This window comes from Danio rerio, chromosome 3 (assembly GCF_052040795.2).
Source record: "Danio rerio strain M-AB ecotype USA chromosome 3, GRCz13ab, whole genome shotgun sequence".
Lineage (NCBI taxonomy): Eukaryota > Metazoa > Chordata > Actinopteri > Cypriniformes > Danionidae > Danio > Danio rerio.
In genome coordinates, this window is record NC_141023.1 from 28,165,544 (window position 1) to 28,193,289 (window position 27,746).

At 35.4% G+C, this 27,746-nt stretch overlaps 1 protein-coding gene and 1 long non-coding RNA gene across 4 annotated transcripts in view; one reads left to right on the forward strand and one right to left on the reverse strand.

The window, feature by feature from the left end:
- The window catches only part of si:dkey-20j1.2, an 82,809-nt gene extending 61,566 nt beyond the window's left edge, over positions 1–21,243 (forward strand). The window contains exons 4-5 of one of the 2 annotated variants that reach the window (NR_170144.1): positions 18,699–18,878; positions 21,023–21,243. This is a non-coding gene — a long non-coding RNA (si:dkey-20j1.2). Of the gene's footprint in view, positions 1–18,695; positions 18,879–21,022 lie in introns of both variants that reach the window. The other variant, NR_170143.1, reaches the window with a different exon arrangement.
- Positions 1–27,746, reverse strand: part of gsg1l (gsg1-like) — a 73,898-nt gene that overhangs the window by 34,688 nt on the left and 11,464 nt on the right. The window contains 3 exon segments of one of the 2 annotated variants that reach the window (NM_001039976.2): positions 7,370–8,810; positions 18,744–18,855; positions 21,886–22,038. In NM_001039976.2, coding sequence (NP_001035065.1) covers positions 8,498–8,810; positions 18,744–18,855; positions 21,886–22,038 — 578 coding nt within the window. In that variant the 3' untranslated portion in view covers positions 7,370–8,497. 2 annotated transcript variants of the gene reach the window in all.

The window sequence follows — 27,746 nt, forward strand, 5'->3', positions numbered from 1 at the left end:
GCAATGTAGTGTTAATTCAGATCACTCTGTGAATCCTTTTGGCAGATGGAGATTGATGTAATTGCTTTTCACTTAAGGTGATGATAATCTACGAGCAGCAGATTTAGGGTCATCTACAGGTCAGTGGTCTAGTTGAAGGGTAATATTCTGTAAAATAATCAGAGATGGGCTGGTTCAGTAGACGATGCCATCATCCATCGCAAGGGTCAGACGGAATCTGCGGACGTTTTTTGCTATTTCTGCGGAGAATTCTGGTAAAAATCTGAAAATTTCTCCGGAATTATTTTGGGAGTATCCAGTGGAGTATTATAACTTACACCTTGATATATTAAATAAAAAGTAATAAATTACTGAATAAAAACTGAATGAATTCAGATTTACACATTTACTCAAGTAAATAAACAGAATTAATAATAGGCTAAAAATCTGCAGAAATCTGCGGAATTCTGCACGCGCAGATTCCGTGTGGGCCTATCCATCGCCAATGGCCGAAAGACATCACAATGCTGACCCGTCGCAGCAGCAATTCGCTTGCAAAAAATACACACTTAGGGTGCTTTCACACCTGTTTTGTTCTGAAACAGGGATTAAAATTGTTACAAAGTTGAATTTTGCACTTGGTGCGGTTTGCATTCACATAGCCAAGTTTCTAAACGGACCAAAATAGCTAAAACAAGTCACGTGCGAGTAAACTCTCCTCACATTGGTCACAGTTTAACGGTTTATTTTGCCGAGTCCCATTCAGCCGTCAAGTGTCCTTATTTTAATTTATGATGATGAGCAGTAAGACATTATTAGCGGAAAGCTGCACTTCAATTTTGAATGGTGAAACCACAGACATCATCACCAAATCAGAGGTAAGACTTTCTCATACACAGCCTTGGCTAGAATTATGCAGCCAACATTATAGAGAGAAATAACAGATAAACTAAGACTGCAGTTTGGTCAATTTTCCTAACGGATAAGCAGCTCTCATTAATAGTTCAGCATGCTTTCACTTTCGTATTTGACATTAAATACACATTTACTGTGCCGCCCTACTCATCATTCTCTCTTCATATAGCCATATGCCTATTGCATATCCATAATACACTGTGATATAACTGGGCACTGATGGTTTTGCTTGCTCACTACAATCAATCCGCTCTAGAGTTTGTTTCAATTGAGCCGAGACCACCTCATTCAGGCAATCTCAGACCGATTGTTTTGGTGTGGAACTGAGCACGATTGCTGGATTCACATTTGCCGGACAAACCGCACCAACTTGGCAAACGCGCCATGTTCTGAAAAAAAAGTCTAGGTGTGAAAGCACCCTTAGGCTTCGTTTACACTAATACATTAAAATGGCATTTTAGAACAAAAACGATCCACGTTCAAACGGGTGTTTCATCTAGCATTTCTGAAAAGTCCTCCTTCCACACCACTGAAAACACACATCACGTGACCACACACACACTCTGTCATGCGCTGCAGCATATGCACACGTCTGAGCTCCAGGCAGTCAGGTGCTTTGAGCACAAAACCCCATCGGACAGTTAATCAAGGATGTACCGCTGGATTGCATCTCACTATAGTTGTTAAATGTGATATTCAATTAATCTTCACTCTATCTAACGACTCTTCAGTGTTTTGAATCCATCAGGTTACGTGTCACAGCGTCAGTACACTGCTTCAATCTTTCGCTTTCATGCTTGTACATAGTAATTTTAGCCAAAACCTCAGATACTATTGATTGGTTCCTGTTGGCTGTGCACCTTTTTTTACCAACTAAGTTTTTCGACACTATTATAACGACACAGATCACTCTGCCTATTGATGCCAGAGTCCCGCGGAAAAGGTGATTGAGAGGTGGTAATTTGTGTGTAACTTATCTTTATTTATTTATGATTTGGTTATGGGTAAAACAAAGACCAGGTGGGTCAGGTAGTTGAAACGGTAGGCTACAAATCATTACTAAGTTATGAATTAATTAATTATTCATAAATAATTAATTTCCATCACGATGTTTCACATTAGACATTGTACAATGCCAAATTGGTCGACATCACCCAACCCAAGCTGCCGATAATAAAAATAATAATAATAAACTGGATGAAACAAAGAATGATGGATGAGGGATTAATAGAAGTATGGATGTTTGTCGGTTTTGCCAGATTTTCATCATTGCCGAACACATCTTCAAAGGCCCAGCATGGAAAAACATGCTTTAGGTTCATCCCTGTAGATTTTACTCACTAGAGGTAGTGGCTGATGTTATGTGGCAGTGCTGTATGTTATTTGTGTCTAATATACGTGTTGACTATATAGAGCATTCATTAAGTGCTAACATTCAGCAAACATACAGTGTTTTTGTTTTTTTGTTCTAAAAGAGTGACACGGGTTCTCAGTGGTTAGCACTGTCGCCTCACAGCAAGAAGGTTGCTGGTTCGTGTCCCAGCTGTGCCAGTTGGCATCTCTGTATGGAGTTTGCATGTTCTCTCCGTGTTTGAGTGGGTTTCCTCCGGGTGCTCCAGCTTCCCCCACAGTCCAAAGACATGCAATACAGGTGATTTTAATCAATTAAATTGGCCATTGTGTGTGTGTGTGTGTGTGTGTGTGCGTGTGTGTGTGCGTGCGTGTGTGTGTGTGTGTGTGTGTGTGTGTGTGTGTGTGTGTGTGTGTGTGTGTGTGTGTGTGTGTGTGTGTGTGTGTGTGTGTGTGAATGAGTGTGTATGAGTGTTTCCCTGTACTGGGTAGCAGCTGGAAGGGTATCCGCTGTGTAAAACATATGCTAGATAAGTTGGCGGTTCATTCCGCTGCGGCGACCGCTGATTAATAAAGGGACTAAGCCAAAGGAAAATGAAGGAATGAATTCTAGAAGAGGCTGAATTCAACAGAAGCCAGAGTTTTGTTATTCATTAAGGCAGTTTTAAATCTAGAGTCACAGTTTGACCACATTATGTTGTACCATCTGTAAAGATCTAAGAAGTATGAATAACATTTCACAATGTTGATGTAGCATGTGCTAATATGCATGACTGTGCCAGATTCATTTATATAGAGTGCCTAATTGCTTGCCACTATTTCAATAGCACTGCATCATTTTCGGATTAATTGCTTATATTCAATGCATAAATAAGTAAAAATATTGTGGGCATAGACAGGCTGACTGGATTATGCAAGCAGGTGAAGCTAAAGATATTTTTGGTGCACTTTGCTTGCTGTGAATACTTTTCGAATATTGATGTTTAATACAGCACTATTGGTAATATTTTTCTGCATGATTTCCACTATTTAGCAATTGAATTATTGCAAAAAAATTGGTGTGAAAAAAAACATATATAAATATAATTAATTAACTCAACAGTAGGTCTGTCTTTAAAGGGAAAGTTCACCCAAAAATGGAAATTAGTTCTAAACAGGCAGTATTCGTGCATGTTGAATTGTTTAACCATTTAGTTTCCACCATATCATTCTTACATGGCAGGGCGCCACACCAAAATTCAGCTTCTCATTCGAAACCTTCAGCTGTTGCTGTTTTTTTTGCAGGTTATAATCACACCCAAACGTATTAAAGGGTGCTTTCACATCTGTTGTTTGGTTCATTTGGTCCAGACCAAATGCAACAAATTTTACATTGTAGCATTTTTCTGCCGTTTTTGGGTCCTTTTTACACCACACTGATTGCTTTGGTCCGACCCAGTTGAAAATAACCAAAATGCAGTCATGTGACAAAATCTACATCACTCATTGGCCAGATGTCATTGAACGTATTTCCTGAACTGCTTTCCGATTTGTCAGAATTACCGTTCGGGAAAATGCAAATCTAACTCCCGCAAGTAAACCGGCAGACACAAAATGTCGCTTTTTACTATGGAGGGATGACTAGAGCTGGCTTATTGTATCCCTGGTCATAGTATACTATATAGCAGGGATCACCAAACGTGTTCCTGTAGGGACGGTGTCCTGCAGATTTTAGCTCCAACCCTAATCAAACACACCTGAACAAGCTAATCAAGGTCTTACTATACTTGAAACACCCAGGCAGGTGTGTTGAAGCAAGTTGGAGCTAAACCCTGCAGGGCACCGGACCTCCAGAAATGAGATTGGTGACCCCTGCTAAATAGTTAAACGTAAATGAAGTGTGGCTGCGGCTGGAAAACAATGTTTGCAAACGGCGAAGGCGCATCGCAAGTCATTTCAGGAGGAGGCGTGAATTAATTTAGCTAAACTGCAACATGGTCATCTTCCGGAAAAATTACCCACGGTCCATTAGGTAATTCTTCAAGGAGGTCTCGGTACGCTTGTTTGGTCCGCTTTTGGTGCGCACTCGAGGGCGATTGCTTCATTCACTCCTGCCCAAACCGCACCAAGAGGGAAAACAAACTCTAGTGTGATTCAACTGAGCTAAATAAGGCAGGTGTGAAAATACCCAAAATGTAAGTGCATTATAACAGAGCGAACTTTTCTGTAATTGTAGTAGAGATGTGCGTTATTTGTTTAACCCTCACATGCTGACTGACTGACAGGGCTGCGCAATGCGTTAAAAATATAAACTATTTCGAAAGACAAATAAAGAAAAAGTAGTTATCATTTTATTATATATTAGTTATTACCTGTTTTTAATAGATTATAGCTCTTTATTAATAATGAGACATCAACTATTAAGGCACGGTGTGGCTCAGTGGTTAGCACTGTCGCCTCACAGCAAGAAGGTCGCTGGTTCGAGTCCCGGCTGTGCCAGTTGGCATTTCTGTGTGGAGTTTGCATGTTCTCCCCATGTTTGCATGGGTTTCTTTGGGTGCTCCAGTTTCCCCCACAGTCCAAAGGCATGTGGTATAAGTGAAATGGGTAAACAAAATGGGCTTTAGTCTATTAGTGTGTATGGGTGTCTCCCAGTGATGGGTTGCAGCTGGAAGGGCATCTGCTGTGTAAAACATATGGCGGAATAGTTGCCAGTTAATACAGCTGTGTTGACTAAGCAGAAGGAAAATAAATGAATGACTTTAAATCCATCATGGAATTTTTTATCCCCCCACAACCCCCCTGCCCTCTCTACCCCTCCCAAAATAAAAAAGTTTCAACTGAAGAATAAAAAAGACATGTAAAATTTTAACACGAGAAGATGAGAAAACGGACATCCTCTCTGCTTAATAAAACAAATGAATGGAAGCGTACTCACTCACTGTCTAACGGCGCACAATTATATGAGCATTAAGAGTGTTGCATTAGCATAAGCTTCATCTGTTAGCTTTCACGCTGCACGATCAATCCCTTTTTAATTTGACTGGATGTTTGATCTGGGCTGCTGCTGAAGGCTTGTTTCTAAACCAATGCTCACACGCGCTACAGCAAGCAGTTTTACGGCATCTAGTAAATACTGTGTAATTCAGACACTTGGAGAGAATAAATCCTGAATTCGCAGAAGATGATTTACTGAAAAGGACTGCGCTCACGGACATGCTGCTGAGCTCCAGATGTGAAGCTCAAAACATCCCCTGTAAAAGCAAATAGGGGTCGTCTTCTTTATTCGGGGATGTGTTTTTTTTTTCTTTGCCGTTTACAATGTGCCCTCAACATGTTTTTGGTATTGCTTGACTGTGTGTAAGACACCGACCATTCATTTAGTGACACTAATTGCATGCTGTGACGTCAATAGATGGTCAGAAGTGAACATCTTTTATGTGTATCATGGATGAGTCAGAATCATTAGCTAATATCATTAGATAATGAACATCCTTAATGCATGCTCACAAATCTTCCAAGATATTGTAGAAAGCCTTTAATTTTTTCCTCCATTTTGTTTTTTTTTATCATGCTATGTACACTCAAAAAAGTATTTGCTGCTTGTTCAAAGTACTTATTTAAAATGAGCTGAATCAACACAATTCATGAGAGGTTTTTTGGACAACGTAATTGTTTTATGTTCAGTCCACTTGAATCTGTAAAACAATTAAGTTAACTTAATTGATTTGTGTTGGGACAACATGAAGGAATTGTGTGGAACCCAGCATTTTTTTTACAGTTTACTCTGGGTTCCTCACAATTAATTTGTGTTGGGACAACTTGAGGAAACTAGTTAATTATTTGTCACTTATTAATATTTAGTTACTTATTAGTTTTTACAAATTTAAGTGGATTGAACATAAAACAATTAAGTCATCCTCTAATTATCAAGAATTCAGGTCATTCTGAACAAACATCAAATGTAATTTTTTTAGCTTGATATACAGGGGTCAACATTGTCCTAGTATAAGAATGGGTGTTGTTCAATATTTTTAGGACAACTTTGATGAAAGGTGATGATCCAATTCAAATGTTGATATACTTATACATATTAAATCATATAGTAACATATTTAATTAAAATAAATAATAGTAATATTATATATATATATATATATATATATATATATATATATATATATATATATATATATATATATATATATATATATATTCATTCTGCAATAACAGAACTCGTACAGCTTCTTCACCCTTCTATATTACTCCATCCACATAGTGATAGCAGATCAATAAACTCACTACAGTTTGACAAATATTGCTGCTGTTGGACAACATAATGTATTTTTCTGGGTTTTTTAATGTTAGATTGTAGTTGTTTAGATTGCATCTATGCACTTTATAAGGATAGTGTCTATTTTAAATATTTAGAGTTTATGACAGATATCGCGTCAACATACATTAGCCTGTCATACTGAACAGAGCAAAGACTGTTGATATTCTGCAACAAAATGGTGACAGAGACTGCATAATCAGCCCTAAGAGGAGAAAAACTTAGCGAGATTTCAAACTACAGCTGATCAAACCATTATAAAACAGTTCAGTGACTTTCTATGTCAGTAATGTTTTCTTTTGCTTTGGCTTTTTCAGGGCTAATTATTGTGATATCCCGATTGCAACAGAGAAATATTTACAAATGTTTCTAGACAGTTGTATGTTTCTAGAAAATCCCCTGTTTTGTCATCACTTTAGACTTTACGCTAGAGAATCATCCAAATACTAGCTCTAAAGTGATGCTTGTGAATTAGCAAGAGTTTCTACTGTTCTGATGTCAGCTGCAAATGTAAAGAAATGGAGGAAGAAAGTTCATCGTACAAAAAGATTTTTAGAATCTCGTGTTTGATTTACTTATATATATATATATATATATATATATATATATATATATATATATATACATACATACACATAATTATGCTGTCAAACTGTTGTATAAACACAATATATATATATATATATATATATATATATATATATATATATATATATATATATATATATATATATATATATATATATATATATTAGTGTGGTATAAAATTATTCACTTTGGCACAAAATAAAATAAATAAAATATCACAAAACTTGGCCAAATGATTAATTTTTTTTTTTATTTAATTTAAAGAAAATAAACAAGTATTATGTAAGTCCGAAAAACAAACCTGAAAAAGAGTCAACATGACAATTTTGTACCTCATTTATCATATGAAAAAGACACGATTATAGTGCATACATAGATAAATATACAATTTAGTACATTCATTAATAGATAGAGTTCCATTCATTGTATGTACATTTAATGTATTTTGTTCAAAATGTTACAAAAAAAAAAGAAAATAAGGATTTAAGGACAGGAGTTATAATCTTGTCATTGACTTCTGCTAATCAACCTGGTAATGCATGACAAAAGACAGAAACAGGCAAAAATATAAACGGCAGTAACATTGTATCTCCTCTAAGGATAAAAGGTACAAAAAGCCATTTCAAAAGGTACATTTGTAACTGTACTGTACTTTATTTTGCCCTAAATAGTGTATAATATTGCCTTAAAGACAGCATATTAACACATAAAGCATACATTAGTACCTACATGATACATATTAGTGCACTGAAAATGTACTAATTAATGCTTCAGGGGAAAATAAAGTACCAAAATATGCCTTTTGAAACGTGACAGCTTTTATACCTATTTTCCAGAGAGTGTATGTTGTATCTGAAATGGCTGTGCTTCTCTTGTGTTCAGCTGCAGCAGTATTAAAGGCAAGATTAAACGGTACTGTACTCTGCTGTTTGTAACATGAAGGCATATTCAAGCAGATCTCTTCAAGGGAGGAGGGCATTTCATGTACTGTGTACAACCGGTAAATACTCAAGAGCTTGTCTAGCTGTCAGAATGAGGGGCCAACAGATGCTTCCGTACGAATATAGCAGTCTTCCCAGCAGTGTGTAAGTCATTTTTGTGTTTTCCCACCTGCCTGTATACCTCCACTATCTTTCGGCTGGAAAAAAGCTCCATTTCAACTGGATTTTATTTACAATCTCCAATTACCCTTCACTAAGGCTCAGCTTTGCTTTTCTTGTTCATTTCACTCTTGTAAGTCACATCCAAAAAGGGAATTCAACTAACATTCGGACCCCTCGCATTCATAGTTCACAAGGATTCTTTGATTAGAGTTTTCTGGTCAGAGCAAGGCCAGCTGTGGATGTGTGTCCTCTTAGCATTGCTCTTCTCCCAGAGACTCGGTGTTGTCTCCCTGGTCCACTGGAGCCGGTGGGGAACGCATTTTCCCACGACTGTTTCCGTGGCTGCTTCCGTGGCTTGGGTAAACATCTACCGAGCTGGAGATGGACTGGACAGATCTGTCACGGAAGTAGTGGAAGGTCTCGGGGTCCAGGAAGGTTTGCTCCTCGCGTAGGCCTTGCTCAAAGAGCTTCCGTTTGTGGCGAAACTCGATCACCGTCTTTGTGTAGGAGTTGAGGGTGGTGACGGAGGCGGCCATACAACAGGTGAACGAGCCCCAGGCCATACTGTCAAACAGACACGCATATAAAACAGGATGTTATTATACAAGATTTTATAAACTATTTATTTGGCATAGTGCATTGTTGAAAGATGGATGAGCACACAGACATATACACTGTGTCCTAACTACATGCAATGCAACAATGCATTGTAGATGGATGTAATTAAGTTTGTTTGGTTGTGTTGCATCTGGTGCGGACCACCAAATTGCTTGTAGCTGGAGTCTTGTCTGGATGGATGGATGGATTAATGGAAGGATCGGTGATAGATAGATAGATAGATAGATAGATAGATAGATAGATAGATAGATAGATAGATAGATAGATAGATAGATAGATAGATAGATAGATAGATAGATAGATAGATAGACAGACAGAGAGATGGATGGATGGATGGATGGATGGATAGATAGATAGATAGATAGATAGATAGATAGATAGATAGATAGATAGATAGATAGATAGATAGATAGATAGATAGATAGATAGATAGATAGAGGGATAGATAGAGGGATGGATGGATGGATGGATGGATGCTGTAGATGGATGAATTTAGGTTTGTTTGGTTTTGTTGCATTTGGTGCGCACCACCAAATTACTTGTAGCTGGATTCTTGTCTAGATGGCTGGCTGGATGGATGGATGGATCCATGGATGGATGGATACTGTAGATGGATGTATTTAAGTTTGTTTGGATTTGTTGCATCAGGTGCGGACTGCCAAATTACTTGTAGCTGGATTCTTGTCTAGATGGATGGATGGATGAATGGATGCTGTAGATGGATGAATTTAGGTTTGTTTGGTTTTGTTGCATCAGGTGCGGACCGCCAAATTACTTGTAGCTGGATTCTTGTCTAGATGGCTGGATGGATGGATGGATGGATGGATCCATGGATGAATGGATACTGTAGATGGATGTATTTAAGTTTGTTTGGATTTGTTGCAGATGGATGAATTTAGGTTTGTTTGGTTTTGTTGCATCAGGTGCGGACCGCCAAATTACTTGTAGCTGGATTCTTGTCTAGATGGCTGGATGGATGGATGGATGGATCCATGGATGAATGGATACTGTAGATGGATGTATTTAAGTTTGTTTGGATTTGTTGCATCAGGTGTGGACCGCCAAATTACTTGTAGCTGGATTCTTGTCTAGATGGCTGGATGGATGGATGGATGGATGGATACTGTAGATGGATGTATTTAAGTTTGTTTGGATTTTTTGCATCATGTGTGGACCGCCAAATTACTTGTAGCTGGATTCTTGTCTAGATGGATGGATGGATTGATAGTTACCGACACAAGAAATGTGTACCTAAACTTATTTATCCAACATAATTCTTCTAAATGTTGTCAGAACTTCATTAAAAAGGCTGTCTGAAATATTTCATTCTAAACAATGCTGCTGATTTATGAGCTTCCTAAAGCAGAATGGATAAATGATGCAATTGTTGTTGCAGGCTACTCAGGCTTGTTTTTTAGGTTGTCACTGTCAGTTATTTGTTGTTGATGATGTTAAGAGCTCATCTCTAATGTTTGTTTATAGTCACCATTGTTAAGGTCTGCATTTTTTGAGTCATAATAAAATGCTCTAATGCAAAATGTATTTTTTTTTTGTTCTGTAGAAGCACTTACTTTTAGAAAACTTACTTTTAATTAGTTAACTCTTTCTCAACCCATGTTATTTTCGTCTTTCATGGCCATCAGAATATTGTGTTGTGTAAAAATTCTGAACATAAAGAACTCCTTATCTGTTTATTTCATCCCCTTTTAGGCTAATTTTTTATGATCGTATACAGAACAAACTATCATCATACAATAACTTGCATAATTACCCTAACCTATACCTAGTTAACCTAATTACCTTAGTTAAGCCTTTAAATATCACTTTAAGCTGTATAGAAGTGTCTTGAAAAATACCTAGGAAAATATTATTTACTGTCATTATGGCAACAATAAAATAAATCAGTTATTAGAGATGAGTTATAAATTTTTATAAACTATTATATTTAGAAATGTGTTAAAAAAAATCTCTCTGTTAAACAGAAAACGGGGAAAAAATAAACAGGGGGGCTAATAATTCTGACTTTAACTATATATATATATATATATATATATATATATATATATATATATATATATATATATATATATATATATATATATATATACTAAGCTATATGGCAGAAATCTCATGTTATAAGTCATCTTGAAAAGCTGATAACATTATATACAGTATATCACCATATAGTACATTTTCTCTCCCTTTTAATAAAAAGCAAAGTACATACTTGAAAATATACAAATTTATATGTAAACATATATCTCACTTTAAGAATGTGGAATGTAATGAAATACACAACACTTATCAAAAACTAATCATTACAGGGCCAAGATAAAATATTTATAAATAAAAATTAAAATGTAAACATTGAACTTTTATGATTACAACTTTCTCATGATGCTGTTATTCATGTTTTTGTCTGGATCTTTGTAATGACGTGTAATATTGTGCTCATAAATTATGAAAAGTTATTACCATAAACAATATATTTTGAACATCACAGTACAAATGATAAAGCAGAATATGAAACGATAGACTATTTTGTTTTTCGTTTTTTCTATATGATTCTGATTCTATTCTGATTTTTTCTATATATATTAAAATTATAATAAAATTATCATATTGCACAGCCCATCACATTGAAACAAGTTTAGATAGCTGTTGTAATACAGACAGGGCCATTTCTCATATTGGTCTGCTTTGTAATTTGCACTATTGTCCTTTTTTAGTACACTACCTGACAAAAGTCTTGTCGCCAATCCCAGTTGTAAGAGCAACAAATAATATATTGACTTTTAGTTGATCGTTTGGAAAAGTGGCAGAAGGTAGATTTTTCCGATGAATCGTGTTGAACTGTTAAATTGGGATAATCATTAAGATTCGCAAATACTGCAGAAGACCTATTGGAACCCGCATGGAGCCAAGATTCTCAATCCATCAAATTTGGTGATGGAAAAATCATGGTTTGGGGTTACATTCAGTATAAGACATGTGAGAGATCTGCAGAGTGAATGGCAACATCAACAGCTTGAGGTATCAAGACATTTGGGCTGCCCATTACATTACAAACCACAGGAGAGGGCAAATTCTTCAGCAGGATGACGCTCCATCTCATACTTCACCCTCCACATCAAAGTTCCTGAAAGCAAAGAAGGTCAAGGTGCTCCAGGATTGGCCAGGTCAGTCACCAGACATGAACATTATTGAGCATGTCTGGGGTAAGATGGAGGAGGCATAGAAGACGAATCCAAAGAATCTTGATGAACTCCTTGGGGTCCTACAAGAATGCTTTCTTTGCCATTCCAGATAACTTAATGAATAAGTTAACGGAGTCATTGCCGAGATGTATGGATACAGTTGTTCAAGCTCATGGGAGTCATATACAATAGTGATTCTTTTTCCACTGCACCATGGCTTTATGTTCTGTTAAGTTACAAGTCTTTTGTCTGAGCAAAGTCAGATCTTACTGTCCTAATTAAATAATTAAAAATCAAGGCATGATCATGTTCTATTTTGGAAAAATAAGCCTAATCTAGAGGCCTTTTGCTTTTCATATAAGCCACTTCTGATACTAAATGATCAACTAGAAATCAAGTTTATATTTGTTCCTGAAACGTGGATAGGCGACAATACTTTTGTCAAGTAGTGTACGTATTGGTTGTGTTTTGGTTATAAAAATTGTTGTCACTTTTCAAATTGCCACTTTTGCACTTGTTATAAATGTATTTTTAAATGCAAAAAGGCTCTCATTTAAAATTTGTAAAATTGCATTAGATTTTATGCAGGTGAGCAATGCTTCTGTCACTCGTTCGTCTGCTTCTTTACTTTTTTGGGTATAAACACTTAATTATTTCAAATGATGCATAATAGTGTGCTATACTATAATGGAGTAAATCTGTGGAATGACAGGACATGTGAAAGAAGGGTTGCCATACATGAGGAAAAGATATGTCAATTGTGATCAAGGAGTGTTAAATGTTACATTAGTTACAGTAATTTAACATTTAACACTTTTTCGGTTAATAGGCTACAACTTGGTTGAGGAAGATGTAGTTTCCATTACAACATATCATTAGACAAATGTGACATTTTGCATTTATAAATGATCAAACACAAATTTGTTAAACTAGTATTTCCTTCGTGACTCAGGAGACTCTTTCTACAGGTTACATCATTACACAAGTAGGTTCTAGAAATCACAGAATCACACACCCAGACATTCAAAGAAATGAGTACTTTTATATTTTCTGTGAAAAATACATATTCGTGTATCTGCAAAGAGATTATAGAAAATGCTTTACCATAATTACAATGTCCACACCCTTTTGTCAACTGTTTTTTTTTCAAGCTGTCCATTCATAATTGAGAATTAGAATCAAGTAAAAAGGGCATATTAATTCAGCAATCAATTTATTTAAAAACTATATGTTCTCTATGTTCATAAGTTTTTCTTTTCACCGGCAGTGTAAAAGTTGCGTTTCCCAAAAAAGTGACTGTGATTTATAGACTGCAGATTACCTTTGGTTTCCAATTGGAGCCCATGAGAGTGCCGTATTTGTACTTGTGAGCTGGGGAAATTAAACCTTGAAGCTGAAGGGTTTAAACAAGCTCAATCTTCAATTACCCTTTGATTTTCAGATTTTTACCATTCAGTAAGGTAGTACAGAAACGGAGGTGGGGGGAAAAAAAACAAGAAATTGGCCAGATGGCAGAGGACAAATGAAGCAATTTTAGCCTAGACTAATGGATGCCAGGCAAGCATCTGTGGTAATTCAGCCAATGTAAATACCACTTTCATGCCTGTCAGAACCCCAGTGCATGTCTCTTATATCCAAGTGCCAAAATAACACAAATCATTTGCTGGGAGATCCAATACCGCCATTCCCTCTCTGGTCTAACAGACAGGCATGGTCCCAAAAAATTAAATGATGGTGACTCACTCCAAAACAAAATTCACTGTAGGGCTGATACGCAACATAAAACAACACTGAAAAAGTTTCCATTTCAGACTTTCGCAGTTAAAGCACCAACTCTGTTCTTAAAAGTGACACAAACAGGGTCACTGTATACTGATACCACTTTTTTTGGTTCCAATTTAGCATTCCAAAGATGATCTGATCTGCAATATATGTGATCTTAATTATGTTTAGTCATGTGACAGTATACATGTAATTGTACATTTTCTCTGTGTGTGTGTGTGTCACAGGATCAAAATGTGGGGGTGCTAGAGAGTAGCACATGGAGTATGATTACATCTGTGTCATGATTTTGGAATAAATCTTCAAAAACTTTGTTGTTTTCATTTAATTTGATAATATTGCAAAGTTTACACATTAACCAGGAATAAACCTATAAACACTGTCAAAAAGACACCACTTTAATAAGCCTGGGTTGTATACACTAGATATCGCATATGGACCCTAAACATGCGTCACTACCGCTGCCAAATTTGTAAAGAGCTCCCAGGACAAATGTCATTCCATTGAAATTATTCAAGACTAAAGCCAATCTGAAGATGCTGGACATTTGCGCTATGTACGGGTGTAGTAACGAACAAACAAAGAAAACAAAGCATATAGGCATTTCATAGGTAAGGTTTCAGTTTTTACGATTTTGTACGTTACAAACTTTTTTGCTCAACAAGTAACGTCATTGAAGGTAATAGTCACTGCACTGACCATAAAGAGCAAAGCAGCACCAACTCACACTAAATACTAGGCTTATGCTAGTTTGGTTGAATAAAATCAGCGAACAATGTAAAATAAATATGTCAAATGGACGCTAATGCCAGAAACTTGTATTATCGTCGGCTAAGTGAAGTAACGTCTAGTAACTTATAAGGGTCCCTGATAACATAACAAAGCCTGCACCTCAATGTGCATACACCCTAAATTATTGAATATTACAAATGTTATATACCATTTAGATCAGAAATGGATGTGCACATTGAGACACAGGGATATCGATGGTTCACACAAGTCATTCATAACGGAGATTCATTCGCAAACAAATCGCTCCATCCGTTAGAATGAGAGGTGAAAGCAGGAGAAGGGTTTTGGTTCAGGACACAGATTAGATCAAATTCAACAGGGAGGAAGAATAATACATTTCCATGCACACAAACACATGCTCAAGGAAAAAACCCCCGATCATAGATATATGCATATACGTGTACATAACTTGAGCTCCAGATGGCCAGTCCTCCACTGCACCTTGGTCTCACATTCATTTCAAAGGAGCGCTACCCTGTACTAAAATGGTAACTCTATTGACGCATTCCTTCCGGTAGACAACAGTAGGCAACATCTAATGTAAATATCTATGGCCAGGGGCTAGCCAATGCTAACATCTGCAGGCAAGCTAACACAAACTTTGAGCCTAGAACAGTGTTTCTCAACCATTTTCCTGGAGGACCACCAGCTCTGCACATTTTCCCTGTCTTCTTAACCAAACACACCTGATTCAGATCATCAGCTCATTAGCAGAGACTGAAAGACCTGTAATAGGTGTGACAGACAAAGGAGACATCCAAAACATGCAGTGCTGGTGGTCCTCCAGGAACGTGGTTGAGAAACACTGGTCTAGAAAATCAAAATGTGGCCTCTCTGTACAAATGTGTCAAATATGGAGCAATCGCTCGTTTTATCTTTTTATTTTTTATGTCTAATCATCTTGTTTTATCCCGCCTCTTTTAACAGCACCAAACGAGAGAATGTTGCATGTTCAATATCAACTGTGACCGTGGCTTTAGGGTGTTTCTGTCTAAAGCTTGTGGAAATAAGGCCCATGATTAACTGTCAGTTTCTATGCCTTTGACCATAACATTGTAACACCACTTCATTTCACAATGCACACCTTTGGCACTGAAATGTGGCATTCACTTTTTGAATTGTAACTTTTTAAGATTAAAAGGTGACTAACTTAAAAGTGAAGTGTGAAGACTTGACCCGAAGTTAAAAACAATGATAATAACCTGAGGCTCAGCACAGTGTGAATAGTCCAAGTGTCTGAAAAAGATTCTAAACTGAATACAAAAGCATAGTTCACATGGAAGACTTTTGTAAAGGTCAATGTTTCTGTACTGCAAGCCTCTAAATATTGTGATGTTCTTAACAGGATGTCAGTGATCAGTAGGAATATATAAGGATGATTTAATTTCTTTAGGTAATTATCTGTTCTCAAGCAAGAAATTATTTTTTTCAAGTAAAGAAGTTTATGCTTTTTTATTTATTTATTTATTTTTTAAGACACATTAATCAAATAATAAATGGGTCCCATTTAATATCAGGTAGTCTTATCTTAACTATGTACTTATCTATGCATCAAAAATAAATAAAATGTACTAACTGTGTTCATAATGTACTGCAGAACACTTCTTGTGCTCTTGAAAATGTGGCGATCACAGAAATAAACTACATTTATTATATTACATGAAGAAATGCTTATTTTAGAGTTTAGTTCTCAATACTACTGGGATACTGATTTTTTGAATGAATGCAGCCTTAGGCATACGCTTCTGGTGATCGTCTTTCAAAATTATGAATAAAACATTAAAATATAATATATTACATTGCTGCAGTTTTACTCTAAATAGTCCAAATGACAGATATATGGGTCAATGTGGCCTAGAGTACAGTGAGATACTGAGGAAACCATTTCTCATATGTTTCCCCCCCTTTATGTAGTCCGTTATGTGGGAAAGAGAGCACTTATATTGGAGAAAGTGAAGCTGAAATGAGAAGGATCCACTAGAGCCAGATTCATTTATCCGAGAATGAGGAGCAGACCCCAGCACATCTGTGACTCCTGAAGATGCCTTGGTGAATTATATAACACAGCATAGAGGCAATAGTGAGACCAGCTCTAGAGAATTCCATTGAAATATTGATCAGGAGCTACTAAGGGTGAAAATATAGAGTTTGATTTGGTCACAAGCAGAATGGCGCTACTTCTTCTTTGAATATGAGGATAGATGAATGAAATATATGAATTTGCTGCGAAAAAACAGCATGTACACTCACTTTTGAGTCTTTTGAAGTCGTATAGGGGACTTTATGATGATCATTAGCTAGAAGTTTTCTATCAATATTCACTGTCACTATATTAAAAAGAGTCGCCATTTTATTGAGTAAAAACCTTTTTTCTCTCTCTCTTTGTCATTTAAAAAAAATGTGCATTCACATTTTGAAGTTTTAAAGCAGTTTTTAATCTGTTTATTTTGTGTGATAATTTTTTTAAGTATTCTAATAAGGCTAACATTTGTTATTAAAATCTGTACAAATATAAAAAGTAAACTTTAATGTATATAAATATATTTTAAAACATTACTCCAGTATATAGTGACAAATGCAGCTTTAGTTCTTAAAAAATACATGATCAGTATTGAAAATTGTTGCTGTTTAATGAGTTTGAATTATGATGAATCTTCGAGGGCAGCACAGTGGCGCAGTGGATAGCACAATCGCCTCACAGCAAGAAGTTTGCTTGTTCGAGCCTCGGCTGGGCCAGTTGACATTTCTGTATGGAGTTTGCTGCGTGTTCTTGCATGTTTGCGTGTTCGTTTTCCTCTGGGTGCTCCAGCTTCCCCCACAAGTCCAAAAACATGCTCTATCGGTGAATTGGGTAGGCTAAATTGTCTGTAGGGTATATGTGTGAATGAGTGTGTATGGATGTTTCCCAGTGATGGGTTACAGCTGGAAGGGCATTCGCTGCATAAAACATATGCTGGATAAGTTGGCGGTTTATTCCACTAAGGCGACCCCACATTAATAAAGGGACTAAGCCGAAAAGAAAATGAATGAATGTACATGTTTAATTTATGTTGACTTTTTGAATGCTGTTTGATGTATTTATGATTTTTTTTTTTCAGAATTCTTTGAATATAGTTTTTTTATTGATAGGAATATTTTATTGCCACTATTGATCAAATATAATTCAGTGTTCTTCCTAAATTACACAATATTAAAGGGCACCTTTTTTATCCCTTTTTCAAGATTTAAGAGAAGTCTTTTGTGTCTCCAGATTGTGTCTGTAAAGTTTCAGCTTAAAACACTCATCAGATTATTTATTATACCTTTACAAACATTAGAACGTTCTGCTCTGAACACAATGTAGTGGTTTTTGCTGCCTGTGCCTTTAATGCTGGTTCTCCCTGCCCACCGTTCCCATGTGTCTGTCAGAGGTTGCCTCAATCTCCACCTTGGTTGCGTCAGATAAACTGCGCAGTGACAAATATGAAGGAAGCAGATCTAATGTAACGTTTGTGAGAAATACTACAGTAAAAACTTTTCCAATGATTATCTGTTGTATTTGTGTGGAGTTAATTCAAGCCTTAAGCACACGTGTAACTTTGCACTGCAGCGTTTTATACCGTCTTTAACTTACTTTATTACAAACATGCACTGTCTTAAAACCTTTTAAACTTGTAAAACTCATTCTTGATAACATTTGATGATCATTGATGAAAACAGAGAGCTGAACAGATCTTTTAATCCCAGTAGCTGTGCGCACGTCCTGTCTTGTTGATGTGATTATACGCATTACTATGGAGACAGGTTAATCCACAGCAGTCAATCAATTTGGTGGGCAAGAAATCTGAACTCCTACGTTGGCTGCTGTAGGCCTCAAAATGGGAGGGATTTTAATCTATTATAATGTCAGGAAAAAAAAAAGACTTCTTGTTTTTATACTACTCCAGTATGACTGTGGACACACTATACCTGCACACACTTCTATCCAAACAGCTTTAAAAAGATTATTTTTAATTATAGGTGCCCTTTAAGACCTTTTTTATTTTTAATAATAACAATTAATTGTCTTATATTTATCCAGCAGGTTCCTTCTGACGATGCAAATATGATCAGTATCAAAGATGCTCACCAGAATGACCAGCCATAGTCCCATGTGTGAGGCCTCCAGTCTTCAGGTCCCAAGCTGACTGTAATCTGGAACACTTGTGTGTACATCATGTGGGCCACCATTCCCAGAAGACCTGTTGAGTAATCCACATGTCCAGTAAGTGTTTTGCTCATTTCATGTCACATCATACCTGTATAATTTTATTGAAAAGCAAAATCCCCTTTAATGTTCCATAGAAGAACAGCATGGTCTTGGAATAAAGAGGAGAAAATTATTAACCCTTATGTATGTGTTCTATATTTATCAAACTGAGTACACATTTGCGTCATAGAGATGGTATAAGGACACTCAAAATACAGATTTACAGTTCTATCCAACAAACAGTATTATTAACTTTTGATCCACTGGATTACAAGACCAAATCCCTGCATATGTCCAGGTAGAACCTGTTCCTATTAGCCTTACAGTACGGTCAGTGAAGTATGCTGGGTGAAGCAAGTGTCAAGGCCTCAAACGCTACAGCTGAGGGATGAATGAGTTTGCGATATTATGAAACGGCGTAACTGCAAATCCTCACTTGCATAACATTTGCTTTTTTTAGCCCATGTTACTTAAAATAAAACCTGTTACTCTATTGGCAAACCTATCATTCATAGACAGACAGACAGACATTGGCTGATTCTCCACATGTGTTCTTAAGCGATCTCACGTCCTCGTGTTATTATGTAACATCATCATCAACCTCCAAAGTTCAATTCCAATACTCAAAACAGAGGATGTGTAAAAGAACCCGGATGCGTTCTTGATATCAAGGATGCATCAAATATAGTCTTGAGCGGAGAATTCGCTCTCAAAGAAGTCACTGTCGCTAACTAAAGGAGGTGGGAATCACAGTGTTTTATGTATCTTTTTTTTTTTTTTAATTCAGATATTTAACTTCTTTATCACGGAAGTTTCCTTAAATGAGCCAGTGATAGTAAACATTAATAAGAATATTGTAACAAAGGCAGAAACACATTAAGGGTGTTTATTAGCTGAAATTCATAGTAAAATTACGTTAATTTCTATTGTGCAAAGTATCTTTGTAAGGCTTTTGGATGTTTATATATAATATAAAACATGTTTTGTACATATATATATATATAGTAAGTACATATATCTAGAAAATGATTGTCTAAATTATTTTTCGTTTGAAAACCTGTAAAGATCATGTGACCATAATAATGCAGAATCTTATTCATCGTTTTTATTATTTCTCTTATTTCTGTGTTCTTGCGGTCTTCCAAGTTCAATCTATTGAGGTGAATTAACAAGAGAATGCGAGTCCATTCTCTGCATTTTGGGAATTGAGAAACAGCCAAGCTTTCTGACATGTTTATATTCATTTTTAGACAACACATCACCAATGTTCTGGAACTTTAGGAATAACCCTGATTTTCAAGCACCACAAATAATAAATAATATTTGATATTTTGACGCCAAAATGCTTTAAATAACAATACTGTATTTGAAATTTGAAAGAAAATGTATCAGACATTTCTTAAACAAACATTAAAATCTAAATATTTAATTCATTGTATTAAAAACATCAATCCAGAGAAACTGAAGACTCTTTAAGTGGTCAGTTCATTTTTTGTACAATAATGTCAATGTGTCAAGCACTAAGAAAGAAATAATTCATTACAGATACACATAGCCAGATCTATATAACCTACAGTCTTACAGAAATTATACTTTAAAGAGGCATTAAAGTAATATTTGAAAAATGACAACATTGTCAAACCAACAAACACTTGCAATAAGGAGATTGTCTAGTAATTATAGTGGAGATATCAAAAAGAGCTAAAAATAGTTATAAACATATAAACATTATTTGGCAAAATTTGATTTGTGCACATTTAAAATTAAACTGTAATTATCGTAATATCACTGAGCTCATCTGTTGACATTTTGCTTATGCAAACAGGCACATTTGACCAGATGTTGTCATTAATCTTGTATAATTTTTGATATTCGGAGGAAAGTCTGCAGCACATTTATGCATAATTTTTTTAATGTAGCAGCTTTTTATTTATTTTCTGGTACCTTGAGTATTTTTACTGTTGTACCTATAAATTATCAGATGAATTTACACCAAAATACTGTTATGACTGAGATGTCAGCAGCTAAAGCTTTTGGGAATACTTTTGTCTTCCTTTGACAAGTTTAAAGCCTATTTATTTTATCCTAAACCATGTTAAACTGCTGTCAGCTAGATGGATGATTTCTCTCATCTCTCTCTCTCTCTCTCTCTGTTGCAGCTGGAATTAAAGAGGAGCATTAAGGCCCCAAATGAAAAGGGCTATTGGGTATTCAGCAAATCAAATAATCAAAAATTCAAAAAGCAGCAGCTGTTCTGGCTTTATAAATGTGAGGGTTTACCCACAATGCATCTGATATTAAGTAAAACGTTTAATTCTGTGAAATATTGTTTTATAAATCTTATGTTTTTTTTTTTAAATAAAATGTAATGGAAAAGCTGAAGATTTAGAAGTGGAGTTTGCATGTTCTCCCTGCGTTCACATGGGTTTCCTCCGGGTGCTCCGGTTTCCCCCACATTCCAAAGAAATGCGGTACAGGTGAATTGGGTAGGCTAAATTGCCCGTAGTGTATGAATGTGTGTGTGTGTGTGTGTGTGTGTGTGGATGTTTCCCAGAGATGGGTTGCGGCTGGAAGGGCATCCGCTGCGTAAAAATGTGCTGGATAAGTTGGCGGTTCATTACGCTGTGGCGACCCCTGATTAATAAAGGGACTAAACCGACAAGAAAATGAATGAATGAATGCCTGTTTGCTTTGTAAATGTTTTTTATTTTATTTTTGCATAAAGCGCTATAGAAAAAAATTTACTTGACCTGAAAACAGCGTTGCCTTTAAATAAACTTTTACCCCTGTAAAAGACTTCCACTTTTGATCAATTTAGTGTGTCCTTGCTAAATTCAAGCAGGCCTACTTTTTTCTTTCATCCTTTTCAATCCTTTACCTGAAAATGCGGTCATTGTGAAAGTCGTAATGAGACCAAACATAAGAACGAGGCTGTGTGTTTCTGTATGAGTGATAAAAGTAATGAAGTAATGCACAATTTATTTTCTCTAAGTGTGAGGTGGGGACATGGGTGGAGGCCTACCTGACAGCACGGTGAAGACTGCGGCGAAGGCGTTCAGTTTGAGTCCATCGATCACATTACTGGAGTGAAAAAGCTCCAGGCACATCAGACTGAAGCCAACGACCAGCAGCATGATGTATAGCACCTCAGACACAACTGACAGCCAAAGGACACCTGCAATACACACACACATACACAGGCACACTGGTGAGCAAAGCGCTCAGCTCCTGCTCCATAATTCTCTTTGCCGCTTTTATTCACGCGATTAGATTCAAGTGGAATTTTAGCAACTCGCCCCCTGCTAATAAAACAGACATGGGCTGGACATATTTCTGCATATCACATGCACTGTAAAAGGTGTTTTTTTACTTTGCTTAAAAAAGTGAGTAAACCTGTTGCAGTTAAAGGGGACAAGCTGACTTTACCTAAAAAAACAAACTTTGTAACTTGGAATTATGTTGATTAAACTTAATTTTTATAATTATGCACAAAGTTTTGTCATTTACTTAATGGTGCTGTAAGTACGTTTTTGACTCTTCTAAAGCATTAAAATACCATAATATATTTGCAGATATTTATTTATAGATTAATGTGTTTTCTGTGCCAGATCACCATCTTTGTTTTGGTTTCTTTTAACCTGCCCAATGCCAGTTTAGCCAATTATATTTCAGCATCCTCAGGTGCCTTGGTAGAAAACTGCCTAGTTCATTCATTCATTCATTTAAGAAGGCTCTCAAAGCATGCATCCGTGACCGAAATGCGACCTCCGTTGGACAGTAGCAGACTCGGAAATGAGACGCAGATTCAGAGCTCCACATGCGATTATTAATTATCAAATAATATAAATATTACAAGCATAAACATTAGGTGAGCAGGTTACATTGTAATCGCGTGTCCTAACAACATGCTAACACCACTTGCAGTGATGAGCAATTTGGCTGTTTGAACCAGACGAAACACGACAGAAATTTAAATACAGCCATTCAGAAGCACAGACTATACACTTACTAATGATATGGTAAGCTTTATAATCTAATTAATACACATCAAACCTCTTTAACATTATGAAATGTAGATGCTGAATCACTGATATGTGTTGGTTTGCATTGTTTCACAATTCTATAGTTCATTTTCAAATGATTTATTTTATTATGATTTATTTATTTATTTTATCTGCTGCTGCTTTCAGTAGTATGGCAATAAATGTCATGTAAAATGGCATTCAAACTCACATTGTTAGTATTTAACACTTAATAAAGCACACAAGGTGTACCTGAGGTGATCAGTTTATCCTGTTGTTCAGCTGCAAGAAATAGAAGCAGTTTCTAAAATATCAATTCGAGGTGTTGGTTATAACAAAAACTCCTTTTATTGCGAAAAATATTCCTTCTATTGCATACCGATGCTTTCATATAGAACTCAACTTAAATGAGTCTAGGCTCGATCGTCAGACTCGCTCCTCAATCTCAAACCTGTTCTTGCATTTGTTTTGGTCCAGGAATGTCATAACTAGTTCAACCACTGGATGTCAAACTTACGTACTGCACCTTTAAATGTTTTAAGGCAACTAATTTACTCACCTTTTAAATAGGGCAACTAATTGTTTTAAAATCAACAAGTAAGTAAAGACAAATAATGTTGTTGTTTTTTTTTTTACCATGTGGGTGTTTAGAATAGTAAGTAATAATTAGATTTAAGTAGATATTCTTGTTTTAAGCACATTCACCAATGATAAGTGCACATTACAAAGCTGAATTAAAACTGATAACAATGGTTTTAGGATTTTTGAATCATGTAAAGCAATACAACAATATGAATACATAAATATGTAATAGTCTGAACTGTAGGTCACTAAACAAGTTAGCAAAACTTATGGAGTATTAATTCAAAGTTCATCAAAATGATATTCTTATCTTAATACTATTTAAATCAACTTGGTTTCCTTAAACATTACTGCAATTCAGTGATATTTGTAAGAGACTTCATTCATCTGTGCAATCTCATGAACACAGATGTGTGTTTAACAGAGCTGGTGTTGATCATTCAACTCTCAAATATTCTCTAAATGTTTGTAAAGAGGTAGCTAGCACATGTTACTATGAACTAGATATGCCTATGTGTAATTCACATGCACACGCATGATTTCTCATCCTGTGACTGATTCATAATGGGGAGATCTAGTGTGTCGTAACTAATGAAAATATAGTGAAATATTGCAGTACAAAGAGCATTACTAGTTTTAACTTGACTGTGTGTCATGCATTTAAAATCATTAAACGTATGGCAAACAATTGGTTATTAATTACTTATTCCTGTGATGGCAAAGCTGAATCTTTTCAAAAGCTGTGTTCGTGCTTATTTATATTTTTGTCAATCCATGACACATTTTAGTTTAGGGTCATTTGATGGATAGACTTTTTTTTTGTTGTTGTTGTTTTTAATGATTTAAAAACAACATACATTTTTAATACATTCTAAATCTGAAAGTCTTTATTGTCCCTTTTAATTAACTATGTCCTTGATGAGTAGAAGTATTCATTTCTTTTAAAAACAAAACAATAAAAAAACTTACATTCCCATAAGTTACATATTTAAGAAATAAAAACAATTAGAATTAAATTAGAAAAAGGCAAAACAGACACTTTTTCACTGTAATGGTACTTTATACTCCAAAGACAAGCAAACAAATGCATAAAGATTTCCATGTGTTCTTACTAAAGTCAACTTTCTCATTAGCGTTAGTCAAACTAAATTTGACATGACAGCAACATCTGCAGTTTGGAAAAACAAAGCTGCCTTGTGTCTCTAAAGGATGCCTAATCTTTATTTATATTTAAATATTTTCCAATATTTTTTTTGAAAGAGATTAGGGAAAAATTTGACTGTATCCATCAGACTGACTCGAGGGTGTTTCTGTAACAGCAACCTGCTTCGTCTAATTAGCAGAAATTGCCCCAGAGCTTCCTCAGAGGAGGATCCGGCATGAGATGGCATTGGTTGTTCTGGTGTGAGAGTTATATACTGTTTAATTTTAAAACTCACCTTTTAGAGCTCACCTAACAGCCTAGTCTGCCACTAAACTTTTGCTACCTATTATCCCCTCTGAAATTCAGCTTCATTTTGGGTTTCCAAACGCATTCCCTCGCACACATGGTGAATAAAAGATGACAGACTTTTAGAGAAACGCAGGTGGTGAGTGATTAAAGCATCTTTACCTGAAATATGACGGCATTATGCAATATTAATGTCTTGAGTGCTTGTCTTCAAGAGTTCAAAAGCGGCAGGGCACCTTTGAAAGTCTGCCCTACACTCTTCATAGACAATTGTAAACAATGTCGATTTTCTTGGGGGCTCCTTGAGGCTCTTTTAGAGAAAAAAGCACACTATTTAAGAACTTGATATCGTATGAATTGTGGCGTCATTGGAAGAGGAGAGAGATGGAAGCACTGAATCTAATGTTGGCCTGACCTGAGAATATTATGTAGTCATAAATCAAATTTCTCATTCTAATGTTTGCACAAACAAGGTCTTGACAATCTTCTGAGAAAACACTTACGTAGAAGGATGAATCTGAAAACACCTCAATCAAAATACGCTACCACCACTCTTCGGCTGATTCCACAAATATCTGCAGCTTTGTATTAAACGTGATTACCACCAGAGACCTTGAGTGTCAGTCATGACTTGTAAGATAAAAACTGGAGTCTAAACATAACGGGGAATGGTGTAGTTTGCCTTGCAAATGTTCTCCCCTGAAACTGTGGCAGATGCAATTTACAAGCAAAATTCATTTTCCTTTTTTGATTGCGCAGTATTATCTGCAGATTTGTTCAAGGCGAGATGTATTATGCAGTAGTTCCCTCCCTGAACTGAAATAAAATTCCATATTCAAAATATTTCCCCTGTGAAGGCTTTACGCAGCGAAACGGGAAAGCACATTAAAGCCTGTCTTTTAAAATGATTTTTAATAACAGATTTGCATTATCAAATGTAAATGTAAACACCAAACATATTAGATCAATATTGTATCACGATTTGATTCTTTGATTTGATTTAGTTGATTCTTCAACTACAGCCCTCTGGACATCAGAAAATAAAACTCACAGTTTTGACACTCTTCCTGTTTAATTAGTTTGCTAACTGCTAACAAGGTATATTTTGCCACCGTCAATTGTATTTATTAAATTATTTATTGTGTTTAATGTCATTCTGTGGTTAAAAAAAAAGGTGATTTATTTAAACATTTTTGGAAAAATGGGCAACTTTATGTATACTGAATTTTATATTTACAAAAGATTTTCATTACAAAGGAGAGAGGAAAAAATGCGCAATAAATGATTCACAAATTATATTTTAACAATATTTATGATGAATGTGCATACTTTAAAATAAAATAAAAAAATCTTTGTTTGGGATGATAATAAAAAAAACACAAAGGTCAAAAAGTTTAAATCAGTTTTACAGTAAAACTGAAAATGTCTGCTGAAGAATCACCCTCACACACTACACTAGGGGTGTATATAGTTTGTTTTTACACACTTTTTATTCATAGAACAGTGCAGATAAGAAAAGAAATAAATAAATGTTCACATCCTGACCTGATCAGAATGTGTCACATGGTCAAAGGCCACAGCTATCTGAATGACTATATATTTATATATTGAGGATGTGTTGCAGTTCAATATGACAAAATACAATCGTTTTGGGAGGTCAAGAGAAAAAACTAATAATTGTTAAATTTATGAAAATAATCATTACTGCTGTAAAGCATGCCACAAAATTGCTATTAAACCTGTCGTAAAACTTTTTACATTTATATTGTGAGGTAGGAATAAAACTAAAAATTCTCATGTATTTTATTTGTTATTGTCAGACACAGAATGACAGAAAAAAAAGTAAAGATTAAAAAATAATGTATTAATTTAAGATTTTGAAATGTAGTCATTCTAACACTAATGTAATAATTTGGTTACTTATTAATTTGGTTATAATGTTACTAATAATTAGTAATTAGTTGAAGTAAATTAGTAAACTGCATTTCACAAATGTTACTGAAAACATAATGCCATTATCATGACAGGAATGTAATGAAATGAAAATGTCAATTCCACAACTTTCATCATGTTCAGTAGGATTCAGTTGTAAGTCTGCAAAGTTGCTCAAAATTCATTTACATTTAGATGTTGTAAATTTGTTATTATTTTACAGTAGTAATAAATTTATTATATCAGTGTTGTACATTTATGTGTCTACGGAAACGAATCATTTGGTAAAATTACACTTTACTTACATTAAATACTAGAACAAATGACTTGAGAAGATGTTCATGTCCAATTTCTGAGCAGGAAACTTACAGTACTGTATATTTACAAGGATTATGCAGAATTAGCCCATATTGTGCCTGTGATTTTACCCAGTTACCTTTACCTAATTATACGATCAGTTTGTTTGCAACCTAATTTGAACTGTTCTTGGTAAACTTCATTGGTTATAATGTAAATGAGCTGTCTGTGTCTGTGTTTGTTAATTTACAAATTGCACTAACTTTCCCTGTATTTGTAAATCTGGCCCTTGGGCAATATACCGCACATGTTGCAGAATATTTCCTAAAAATAAATGCTTATTAAATAAAGGCATAATGCGTTTTTTAAGACAGTGAAAATAAAAAGTAATTTTTTTATTTACCCCTTATCAATGATGCAAACTATTAAAAAAAGATGAGCCCACAATGTGAATCTCTTAATGTATTGATGCAAATTGAACATTTTAATGTTTTCTGTGTGCTTAATGAGCAATGTAATGCTAGTATTCATTTTCTGGGTGAATTGGTTCATCTATTGTTTTGATTATCAATGAGGTCTATAATATAATTCAGTTGAACT